The 13,712-nt window shown below is 32.7% G+C and overlaps 1 protein-coding gene across 6 annotated transcripts in view; it reads right to left on the bottom strand.

Moving 5' to 3' along the window:
- The window catches only part of NAALADL2 (N-acetylated alpha-linked acidic dipeptidase like 2), a 1,368,824-nt gene that overhangs the window by 569,059 nt on the left and 786,053 nt on the right, over positions 1–13,712 (bottom strand). For all 6 annotated transcript variants that reach the window (XM_057500065.1, XM_057500068.1, XM_057500075.1 and 3 more), the window contains one exon: positions 8,230–8,349. In XM_057500065.1, the coding sequence (XP_057356048.1) occupies positions 8,230–8,349 (120 nt within the window). The remainder of the gene's footprint in view (positions 1–8,229; positions 8,350–13,712) is intronic.

Here is a 13,712-nt window from a genome sequence, read left to right as displayed (position 1 = left end):
CAATAAATATTTATGAGAACATATTAACATATGTTAATAATTACTTATTAAAATAATATTTTACTGTGTATGTTGTTTTTAAAGTTCAAGTGAGAATATTTTTAGCTTATGTAGCTACATTAAGGGTTTATAGCTAAATAAAGGTTAATTTGTTATAAAAAGAAGTCTATTGAATTTAAAACTGAGTATAACACATTGTATAGCTATAATTTTAGTTACATAAATTTTAGGGTGAGATACTTCCCCCCACCCTAAACAAATATTATATCTTTTTCAATGACAATTCTTTCCAGAGGTAATTTGTCTTCACATATTTTATAGCAATAACAGCTTAGTAAAATCCAAGCTACTGCCTAGGACTCCTGAAAAAAGCTTTCCTGGGGAGGTAATAAATTATCTATAATAAGTTACCTAAAACAGCGAATGGGAAAAAAGTAAGAGAGAACTTAGAGTCATACATTGATTAATAATTAGGCATCAAGTGAATATTTTAAAACTCTGTTAGTGTAGAGCCAAGGGATTATTTTTTATTTATTTTTTATTTTTGTTAACATCTACCACTTCTATGAAATATCAACATAAAAGGGGAAGAACTATGCAAATCTTAAAATCAGTTTCAGGATACTCTAAATTCAAATTTGTAAAACAATCTTGAACTAAAGTTTCAACATCATAATTGTTTCTGAAATAGTCTAAACTCTTTACAGAAGTACTGAGTCTTCACTTAAAATAAGCAAACAAGGTATGGATTATACCACATAGTGAATGATAGGATCTTAGATTTGACCACATGGAATGTGACCATTAAAACAAGAGAATGTAAGTAGAAAATGTAGCCCTTGATGAGACATTTTGCTGTGATTAAACATTAGCTTACTTTTAATTAGTGCCTAATATGTTCCAGGTATTATGTTGAGTACTTTCATATATCATTTCAATTAGTTTCTACAACCTTATGATGCAATTTCATGATGTTCTTAGAGACATACATGATACCTCAACTTTCAAAATAAATTTAAAATTTTTAGTAGATGTGTATGCTACTACTTTATAAGTGTAATATAATTTTAATTCCTAAAATAATAGTATTTTCTTAATATCATGCAGTTCCATCACCTCAAAAAAGTCTGCACATAAAAATCACTGAAGAATTTAAAAATTGAAAGCATGTACTATTCTGTTTGGTCATTGTTTATATTCATCCTTAAGAGTCAAGTTATATTTAACATTCATTTCTCCATTTATTTATATCTGTCTCACACACACACATACACACAAATTAAAGACAAAAAACATTTTTGAGATTCAAATTTTGCTCAATGGTATAAATATAATTCATTATTAAATAAAGTACAATCCTGAGATATATTTCTGTAACTGATTTGTCTAATTTATTTACCTAATAAGTATCATCAATTCAGTTTTGCAAGTTTGAGAGAGCTGTCATTGCCCCATTATGAAATTCTTGTCCTTTCTCTGTAGAATCTCATTCTAATTTTAAAGTCTTAATAATAATAACTAATATGAATTAAGAATTAAACATGCATTTTCAGATTTAATATTCACACAATCTTAAGAGTTAGGATTATTTTTGTGAACATTGTAGAGGTTTTTTGAAAAGGAAAAAGAAACCTCTAAGACTTCAGGGGTTTAGATAATATTCTAAGGTCACATAAACATCACACAAAAGATCTTGAACCTGAGTCTGCCTTTTTCATCCCTGTACCCTGCCATGCTGTGCTTCAGTATTTAAAATAAGTTACTTGTTGAATGCAGAGCAAAAACACCAGATTGGAAGGACTGAGAAACCTAAATCCTTCCAGCAAGAGAAAGTGAAAATTGTCAAGCAGACATGGAGGGAAACGCTGAAATGTGCAAGGACAGCTCAGGATTACCCCAAAGCCGTGTGTGACTACCGTAACAGACATCTCTATTGTGGAGTTCAAATAATTGCTAAAAAGTTAAAATGTGCCTAAAACTTACTGTTTCTGATTTTAGAGTAATATATAATACGTAAAAAATACTTCTGAAACGTGTAACTTTAGGGAGTGAACTAGAAGCAATCAGAAGCTGTTACCTCCTTCCCTCACTTCCTCCTTATCTCTGTCTCTGACTTCTGTTTCTTCCTTTCTTAATTTCCTGTTTTCCTTCATTTATACCATAATGATTATTAGGAGGAAAAAAATACTTAGGGCCTCTTCCTGTGGTGTCAAGCATGAATACAGGGGATTATTTATGCTGACCATATTACAATGAGATATATGCAAAAAAATCAACCCTTCCAATAAATTATGTCACTTGTTATGATTTCATAATATTTAAATGGCCAATGAATGTAATTAAATTATATTACCCATAGGTAAGACACAGACATGAATTCCAAACTATGGGATTCACTCATGCCAGACTGAAGACTTATAAACACACCTTCATTTGACTTTGAGCCATGACAAATACTTTGATATTAGGAATAGGATCTGAAGCAGCTGATGAGTTATCATTGTTCTCCATTCACTTTTTAAAAGTCTGATCCCTAAATGGCACAATAATGACACAGTCTGAAGTTTTTTCATTTAAGTTATGATTGAAGTTGTATTTCAATAAAATTACATTTGTCGATATGGTAATATTTGGCCTAAATCATTTAGAAAAATAACTGAAGTTAGTCAGTGGAAAACGGAAGCCATTCTAATTTTAAAAACAACAACAGATTTAGCGTTTGTTTTCTGATTTTGTGTTCTAGTCTTGACCATGTTTTCCATGACCAACAGAGCAGCTCTGGAGTCTTACATTCACAAAATATGGAGCATTTATCTTTTGTTATTACTTCTGAGAACTGGATATGAAGTGCCTCATTAAATTAGTCAGTGAATAAGCACACCCCTTTCTAAGTATCAAGATAGGGCTCACTTTTTATTTTTGTTTATAAAATGCCTTCAAAAATTGTCTTAGGAAAAAAAGCAAGTTTACCTCCATATACAAAACCATACCTAAAAATATCATTCAATAAAGCAGACTTAAACATTTTTTTTCATCTAAAATACTTATAGAATGTGTCATAAACAGATTTACTAGGAAAATCAATACCACAGAAATTATAATACAGCAAAAGTTTCAATAGGAAAGAGGTCTTTCTCTTCTCTCCCATCTTCCCAGACTCACTGCCACATCATACATAAGGCTGTGACGGTGTGCACATACACACACCACACAAACACAGAACACACCATGCATATTTCATCTTCAAAATATATTGAATTCCTTTTTTATACACATTGTTCGATTATACTACTACATGCTAATTATTAACCAAATGCATATTTTAATTTTAGGAAATAATAAATTTTAGTTCAACCATCTTAAGCTTCTACCACATGAAGTAGAGTAAATCCTCTCTCTATTAACTAGAATAAAGAAAAATAATTATTTTGAGTGCAGTTACAGGAACTGAGTAACTGTTATCAGAAAATGAAAAAGGAGACAGGCATACATGAAATAAAGGATAGCTGAGCAAACCTGAAAAGCATGCAAATGTGAAGTGTGACATTAGTTTTCAAAATACACTGCTCCTCAGCTTTACATTCCATATAGTATTTCTTACCGATCTTCCAATTATCCATTTGTTGACTACTTAGTGGTAAATCTGCAATATTTATAGGTATTTCCTCACTAAATCATCAATTCAATATTTTGAGTTTAGTTATTTTGTGAATTAAGTTGGGTTTGAAGTTCAAATAATATGAAATTTACTTTTCACTAAATAATACTACTTCATTATCTATAGGGGAAAATAATCTACTCAAAAAGATGAATACCTAGTTATTTTCTGCCTCTCATTTCCCTTCATGTTCTTCAAAAGGACTAACTGTATCAACATTAATAAATTAAAAAAAAAACTATCTTTAGTAAAGTACAAAGTCATCAGTCTTCCTTGATCATTAAAATTGTGAATTTTAGGGTAAAAATGTATATAAGAAAAATGCAAAAGCCAGCTAATATTTACTGATACATTAATATATAACATTGGGTACTAGGAAACCTTAATATATAACATGGGTACTAGGAAGGTGCTGTATTATCTCAGTTACAGAAAAAAAAAGAAGAGCAATTGCATTTGTGGATTTTTATGTGTCATTTCACCAGGCACAGAAGTCATAAGATATGTATTTATTTGTAATTTTGCTACATACAAATTTGACTCCTACAAGACATGTGGTTGATATGCGGTATGGACCTAGACAAAAGGCCCAAACTCAATGTTTCAGTGGAATTGACTTGACCTAGCTGCCACGAGTACATAGAAATTGTTTTATTGACTTTTTATGCAAATGGCTCTAAAAAGAAAGCCAAATACTTTTATTGCATTTATAAAATAAACTTCATACCAGAGTGCTATTCAGCAATTTGGGACTTTGTGAGGATCTTAGAATCTGCTCTACTATGTCTGAGATTGTCACTGAGAGAGATCTACATGAATCCATCAAGGACATATAAAATAATATTTTGTCTTGAAGCTTCAAGAATTAAAGTACTCGCCCATAAAATAAACAACTATAAATACAAAGCTAAAATAAACCTAAAGCCTTCCTCTAGAGCTTAAGCTTAGGGGAACCCAGCACAAGCCTCTTCTGGAAAACTTGGTTGGCCCTTCCCTGTAGCAACAAAATGTGGATGTCAAGACATATTTAAAAGCAATTTGCCTTTCACAGTTCCTTCTCTACAATGTGGAGATTTTCTCATCAATCCCTTACTGGAGACTAAATTAACACATACATAGTATTTATGGTGAAACTAATGAGATCTCCTCCTTCTCAGCTGTAGCATATTTTTCAATTCATTTCAGGAGACAATTTAATATCACAATTATGCTCTCCCTTTGCCCTCCTTATTTCAGATGAAGGAATCCCTCACAAATTCATTTTTGAATTATGATTTAGTAACTCCTGCACAGCTAAAATAAGATTAACTTTTCTCTTTACTCATTCTGCTGCATGTTCCCAGTCCAGATGCTCATTTACAATCATGATTAACAGTTGTGATTCACATGGAAGTCAGTTGGTCCTCTGCCTTTTTCATCCTAGCTGTATCACTGTTTTACCTTACTGTCCCAAATGGACAGGTGACGCAAACTCAACTGTAATCATCCTGTGTAATATTGTCTAATCCATACTTCCTTTTTATTTACCAGGTGAATGTGTATTAACAGAGATTCTATCCCAAATCTTTGGGATGAGTCATGGAAAACAGAAATGGCTAGAATGGAACTTAGAAGGTTAAAGAAAAGATACCCTGTCTCTTCTGTCTAGAAAATAACTTCTGCCAGGTTTGTGGCACGACTCTGTCTGAAGGGGAATTGTGTGCAGCCCTCTTTGATAAAATTACTCATAGATCCACAGGGAAAATGATTAGGGAATACATACCAAGTCCATAAAAATTGTGTCCTATGCTAGGTACACCACTAATTCACTACTTTGTAGATATGGCCAAAGGGTTTCATAATGTAAATATTCTCTGGGACAATAAAAAACAAAGAAACTTGCTTTGATTTAACTCGTTATCTGCTGGTACAGATTTTGAGTATTTGGCTTAAGCACAGTTAGAAAAAATTTTAAATATCTTAACTTAAATTTTTAAAGGCTTTTTTTCTTACAAAATATATACACCATCACTGTAAAACATTTAGGAAGTCAGGAAATCATAAAGAAACAGAAATCATCCATAAACCCACCAACCCAATTTATATAATTGGCCCATACCACAGACAATATTTTAGTCATATGTATCACTGGTAGTTTGAACAAGCAGGACTCATATAATACACCCAAAGCAATGCTACTTTGTTTCCCACTGCCGTTTTAAAACAAATCCAGAGAGGAACATTATTACCCAAGCCCCTAGAGGAAGATTTCTTCTGATTGCTGGTCATCAGTTTGGGTCACTTGTTTTAATTCAGTAATTAGAATACCTAGTCTCATTTTATGATTAAAACTCTACCCTTGATTTACAATGTCGTCTTCTTGCCCCTCCACCAGATCAACTGTGTTATAGGTGAGGGAGTGTACTTTGCCCTCTTCCTTTCCCCATGCACTAATGATACTTAGCTACATATGAAAGATAATGGCTTATTATTAACCAATAATATGGTTATGCAAAAATGAATGTGCTAATACAGTAAAAAAGGCTTAGAAAAACATCTAGCCCGTATTACTAATAATGTTACCATGGGAAACCTACATGCATTTTTTGCTCCCAGCTCTGGGAATACTGGCCACACCCAACACAGACACTCCCTTTATGCTCATTTATTAGATTCTGAACAAATCCATCTCTTAATTTCTGGCTCCTCAGGTGAGTCAGCCACCAGTCAACCATATTCCCCATACTGCCGAGAACATACTTTAAGCCCTCTTTGTGCTTCTACTGAAACTCCCATCGCCAGGCTTGCAGTGGAACTTAAATTGCTTTGAAATTCCTGTTCTCTCCTCCAATCCTCCAAACTTTCTATACTCCATATGTGAGTAAGGGATTTAACAATAGTCTAACATGTTTTCAATTATTTCTTTTGAAATGTTGGTGTTGGGTAGCTCATTTTGAAACATCACTATTTGTTATATTATGGTCTCAGTTAAAATCTCCAATTTAACATCTAGTTATCTGTCTACCACCTACCTACCTACCTATGGACCTACCAATCTGCTCTAACTATACACAAACACAGCCACATACTTACACATTGAAGATTCGCTATCTGTGATGAGACTGCCAGGGTGTAAATCCTGACTGTTTCACTTAACCAGCTGTTAGCCTGAGCCGGTCACTTATTCTTTTTCTGTCTTAGTTACCTGATCTATAAATTGAAGATAATAATAATCCCTACCTCAGACATATAGTTCTTATAATGTGATAACAGATAAAAAATGCTTAGAAATGTTATCAAACACATACTAAATGTTACCTTTATTCCAAACAATGATATAATCATTATTATTATAATTATTATAAATGTGCTTTTTATAGCTTATGGAGATTTTCACATCATTAAATATTCTTCACATTATAAATAATGTGTATTATTCAGCTGTACAAATGCAGCATCATTTTCAATACTAAACTGGACACATGTATCATATCCAATATTTTGTCCCATCCTGTGTTTATCAGCTCAGATTTTCTTCCATTTTAGAATATATTGATTGAACTGGAATTACTGGATCAAAGAGTGAGTATTTGAGACAAGTAATACATATTGAAAAATTATACTGCAAAAAATTAATATAACTTTATATTATATTTTCAAGACTAACTTAAAATTCTGGCCAATTATCTACTCAGACGCTGACTTAAGTATAAGTGCATCCATGGAAGAGAATGACAAGCAGGCAACGATGTTTTCTTGTCTCCTTACAGTGTGCCAACAGGTTAATGGAAACTTTTTGGATCTGGAAATTAGCAAAACTTACTTAGAGTTAGGTAAGGAGAAATCCAATGTATCTTCAGAACCAGAAAGTTCCAGTGACATTACTTTACTGACCATTCTATTTTAATAGAAAAAAAATGGAGGATGAGCAATAGCCATCTATCGTGGTGAATCGTTACACGGCACACACAGATTGAACAGCTTTAGTTATGTAAATGCATCTAGTGGATGATTGTTAATAAACTTCTATTTAAATAAAATAAATTAAAATTCTGCTTTTCTAAGGATATTATATTTTAATTAAATTCCTGAGCACAGTCACTATGAAGTTATACAGTTGACAGAATCAATCACTAAGGAGTATAAATCAGCTAGATACTAATCTAACATAGAGCACATGGTAATTAATTTAGATAATAGAAGTTTCACATATGTCATAAGAAGAAGAAGTGCTCATTTTTAGAATTCCACATGGGTATATTATGAAGAGTATGCCAATTTCATAAAGGTCCTACACACTCACCCATACCTCGTATAACTTATCTCTTGTCTTAAGTAATAAGGACATCAATTTATTGTTCTTAAAGATCTTAATTTAAAATGCTCTATTTAGAAAAGCCATCTTCCTGTGATGTTTTACCTCTGTGCCTCTCTCTTTCTCCCTCTCTCTCTCTCTCTCTCTCTCTCACACACACACACACACACACACACACACACACACACACACACACACTCCCCACTCACAGAGGCATGCAACTCTAAAAAAAAACATTCCATTCCCCTCACCACTGAAAAACACCCATTGGACCAACCTTATAAAGTAGTGGTAATTTTCCTAATTTCAGGAGTGCAATCTGATTCGTTAGGTTTTTCATTTTTTTAATCCTTTTCAAATCGTCTGCATCTCCGTAACTCACATCAATAACTTCAGCCTGAAAAAGGAGGAAATATAAAGAAAAATAAAACCTTATAGGAAGAATTATAGCAAATTGTCCACTTAGCATGACAAAATCATTCATAGTAATTTGAAATATTCAAAGGAGAACTATTTCTCTCTCTTGCATCATCCCAATCATGACAAACATGACCTTTCTATTTCTGTCAGGTATAACACTTGAGTAAAAAGCTTAGGGTCATTTTGGCTTTGCCCTCTCCCTTCTTAACAAGTTACAAACCAAGTTTATTCCTCTAAAAGATCACAAAATTTGGTATATTCTATTTATGTTTTCTGGAATTTGAAACATTCTACAAAACATTGCAAGATTAATTTCCTTAAGGCTCAGCACGATCACACCACTCCTAGATTTAAAAATAATTCATAGACTCCCTGTTGTTACCCAAATTCAAGACAAATACATCATAGACAGCTATTCAGATTGTCGACATACCCAGTTTTGAATGACAACCTATTGGGTTGTGCAGGATGTAAGTTATATAAGCAACCACACAGTCTGGCATTCAAGGACTTTAGATTATGATTCCAAACTATGATTTCTGTCACATTACCACTCCCCCCTGCAGTTATTTTATATTCTACATCAGTATTTCTCATTTTCAAAAGGGCCCCACTTAATTAATGTAAATTTTCATGCCTTTATGGAGATCCTTATGGGGATCCTCGTATGTAGTTACCCCTTTCCTCCTCCTTGGAAAGAACTACACTCAGGGTTCTTTGAAATGCATAATCAATGAGTCAAGATGATTCCTTTCAGATTTACTTTTGGTAATTTCTATTATTAAAATAATTAGTATGCTTTCCAGTGATAGAATTATGTTATGATACAAATGTGTTGTCTCAAACTGCAGCGTGTATACACTGAGATGCTGATAAGGGGTTGGCAGGTGAATAGTCAAAAAATGGCAATGAAGCATGAAGCTTCTCCCTCCCCACCCTTCTCATTTGGAGCTGATGCCCTTCAGTCAGTCGTACACAGAGGACTTCCATAGAAGACTCATATGAAGAAAGAACTGTTTTTAGAACATTTGACTACCATCTAGATACCAGTAAATCTAATTGCTAGATGAAATATTTCTGACATGAAATATTATACTCACCTGCATCTGTAAAAACTTTATTAGATACACTAAAGCCCACTTCAAAAGACCTGATGAACTGTATCTTTCTGTTGCCTCATTATCTGTGACTTTCTCTCCTTTTTCCCAGAGTGACCTGTTTCTGCCTGTCTTAAAGCACTCCCGAGACCAGTCTCTTCATACACAGATTTGTCTACCACTCCCAGTTTCCAGTAGAGGGAAATTTCCTCAGTGAAAGGTCCAACATGTACCTATTCTCATCCTGGTATCCAGCATACACTGTTGGCTTGTCTTAAATTGAAATGCAAATAGTTTATACAATATCTCTGAAAAGCAAAGTTGTACTTTTGAAATTTTTTGCCGAGGAAACCCAATTGTTGACAACACTTATCAAAATGGTCTTGATTATAAGTTTGTTCCTATTAAAATGTGATTAAATCAGTGCCTTAATACAATTTTTTAGTTTGCTGATACCATTACCATATAAATAACTGTTAATTTATGATTTAAAATCCTGATTAAATGATCACATATTAATGATCACACTGAAAAAATGAGAGAATTAGTATTTTTTATTTCAAATTTCTAAATTATCTACTAATTATTTATGATTCACTGATAGCATCTAAAAACAGCTATTACTCAATTGGTTATGTTAATAAATGCATTTTTCATATTTATGAGAGTTTGAGGAGAAATCATGCAGGTTTGAGAAGGTATGGGTCAGACTATGCCTTTTGTTTGTGTGCATATGAGAAAGATTTAGCAGTTACACAACTGTCAATTCTGTAAAAGACATTTACATTATAGGAAAATAACAATAGCTCCATCAACAATGGCAACTTTAATTAAGGAGCTCCTCAACCTGTCTTCTATAAATAGTACATGACAACAGATTAAAGCATTTTAACATGTAAAAGTTTTTGTCTTTGACAAAAACATTCCTCAATACAGACATCATTATATCAATTTATTTTGGCTTATGCACTTTGAGGCTATGCATTAAAAATCAATAATTACAGAAGTCTCAGGGTTCTGATGTTTTGACAGGTGATAATAAAAATGTATCTGCTGCCTTCAAAGAATGAACCAGTACATTTCTAAAAACTTTTTCCTATTTACCTTCAAGCAAACTGAAACATCACAGCTGTAAGAAAGCACACTAAATTTTTCTGAGACACAAATCAATATACAATGGTATGATAAAATCTCAAGCCATTTCTTACCACATATTCTTGTTGCTATGATGAATCTTTTCTTATTGTGCGTATTCTTTCACACTACACAATCATCCACTCAAACAGTTGGGGTACTATGTTTAATTTATTTCCAAACACCAAGGATTAAATCACATCTGACTAGTCCTTTTGGGAAATCTCAAATGAGCAGAACCCTAAGTACTTGTTGAACTATTCACCTTGTATCAGTTTCTCCATAGAGAACATCCCTGAGAGATGCAGAGTGAAATGGAATAAGTTCTGTTTTTTTCTTAAACTAGGAAGAAATATACAAGAGTCTACACATTAATTTTTATTTGTTCTATATGTTAATTTTTGAACTAAGAATGAAGAACTTGAAACAACTGCAACAACTGAAATACAAAAGCAAATATTTTATACTTGGTTAAAAAAAGTATTGGGGTGACAAAAGAGAGTGTTATAGAAACAGCTGAGAAGATGAATGGCACACTTTATAAACAAACATTAAATACTAAAATTCAATTATTGTCTGTGATACAACATGTGATTAAATGAAAACATAAACCTGACAATTAGCCAGGACTAAACATCAAAATATTAAAAAGTGACATTCTATTACCACAGTGGAGAAATTATCATAAACAGAAGAAACAGAAAAGAATAACTAAGATAAATGAATAGAATCATTATTTCCTATAGTAAGCTAAACAGAATAAACAGAAAAATCATGGAAAGCAAGCAGGTCAAACAAGTATTTCTGGAGCCATCCACCTGTGGGTGGCCTGGGCTCCACACTGAGAAAAATCCAGTGCCATGTTGCTCTGCTACCTTGAGGTGGAAAAAATTATTCATGCTTATGAAATGATGTATGCTTTGAAATTTTTCAGATTTGGCATTTTCATCCAAATCAATCACTCTGAATCCTCCTAGTTCCTCTCTGAGATTCTTAATGCACAGAATGAAAAGCTGCTTTGACTAAAACAGTAATTTTCTACTCAATGTCAGAAATGGTAAACCCAAGCAGTTTTCACATTGACAAAATACAGTATTATCATAAGTACTATATATCTAAATACAAGGCTTACTTTGGAAATTTACTACCATTTTATATAACCTAGCTTTCAGTTCCTTTTCAAATTAATGTGCTTATGTTTGTTAAAACTTGTAAAACCAAAATGTTCTCCCATGTTTACCTTTACTCTTTCTAAGAAGCACTGGATTATTAGAACTTATGAGGAGTTCAAAATTCAGAGATTGTAAGAATTCTATCAGTAATTATTTTTCAAGTTCACTCAAGAAGGGCTTTCCATAATGGATATTATCATGAAACCACAATGTGCTGAAGCCTGAAAATCAATGAAGTATCCTCCCACTCCTGTGGCAGATATCACCAATCAATCATCCTCTTTTCAAACTCCTTCTCAAAACAATATTCTAGCTAATCAAGACCAATCAGACAGGGATTAGCAATAAGCAGGGAGCTATATAAAATATTTAATAATTTAATGTTATATAACTATTAATGTTAAATAACTTGATAATGTAAATGATACTTAATTATTTAAAATATTTAAGAACATGAACAACAGGAGTACTAATCAATTCAAGTGGACAACCAGCCAATGGAAGGGATACCAGTTCTTGTGCTGAACTAGTACAACCCAATTCAAATCAGTGTTAAGCATGAGACACACACTCCATTTTGCTGTCTTAGGCATAAAAGATCAGATAGAAGGATGGGCCTGTCAATTTTACAACTTTTTGTTTTTACTATAATATGTAATATATACATTTGCTGAAAAAAATATTTGCTACAATGATACACTAAATGCAATGCTTACTGGCACAGTGACCATGCTTCAATAACAGAAATAACAAAGAGAAGCCAGAGTTGTTACTTTTCTGGGCTCTCAGTAATTATTTAACAAATTTGCAAAATGATTTTATAATATAACATATAAGGCACATATGGATGAGATAATTAAGTTAAACCATTATACTACAGAAATCTAACCAAAGTAGAATACTTTGTTCTGCCAGGATTACATTTCCATATTTTAAGTTTACAATCTCCGAAGTCAATAGACAAAATCATGTAAATTTAGAATAAGACTGCATAATAAATTAATATATGTTGATTATACTAGATTGCATACAAAGATTTTCAGAAAGAAAAAAATATTTTTTACCCCCAACTTTAACAAATAATCCCTTAGGGAATATTTAGGTATTCATTTGTATTATTTGGTCAACATTTAAAAAATAACAAAATTAGCCAACATATCTTTCCTTGTAGCCATTTTTATGAGAGTATTTTAAAAGCTAAAAATCTACCTTTTAAAGCAGAGATTATGAAAAATATGTTTAGAAGTAGGAGAAAATATAATATGGAAGTCCAAGGAAGACTATTAAAAATAATGATTTCATTTTCCAACAATATGTATCAGGTTATATCTAGTTTCTGAAGGTATAGAGGGAAATGAGTTACAAAAGGTACCTCATTCTTGTTTACTTTCTTTTCCTGTGATGTTGACAATGAAAAAGTAAATAATATTGACAAATTAAAAAGACTTACTAAGTTCAGAAGAAAGTTCAGAAGACTCAGTTATGATGTGCCCTGAAGACAATAAAGAAGGCATAACATTATAGAACGTGATGAGGGATTATTTTAATAAGGAAGTCAGGCATTGCTATCTACAGAGGTCACGTCCAGCTGATGAAGCACCATGCACTAACCTGGAAGAAGCACTTTTTAGTCAGAAATAAGTACAGATTCTTTGAGAGAATGAAGACCTCTATCAGATGAAACAAAGACACTGAATATGTTAAGGAATAAAACATGACTACTGAATTTTGTGTAGGGGACTGCCTTTGTCTTCTCACATGTTTGTAGGCAGAATGGGAAAGCACCTTACCCCATGTCTGAATGCAGCACGGAAAAGCACAAGCTTGAGAACAACCGGTGCAGTCCTTGGAAGTTATCTGCCCACAAAAACATATCTTGTCCTTGAAGATGAGACAAGACTCCTCACTCTGAAAACAGGGAGACCTTGAGGATGCGT

The sequence above is a fragment of the Manis pentadactyla genome, chromosome 1, assembly GCF_030020395.1.
Source record: "Manis pentadactyla isolate mManPen7 chromosome 1, mManPen7.hap1, whole genome shotgun sequence".
In the NCBI taxonomy this organism is placed as follows: Eukaryota; Metazoa; Chordata; class Mammalia; order Pholidota; family Manidae; genus Manis; species Manis pentadactyla.
This window is presented reverse-complemented; position numbering and strand designations above follow the sequence as displayed.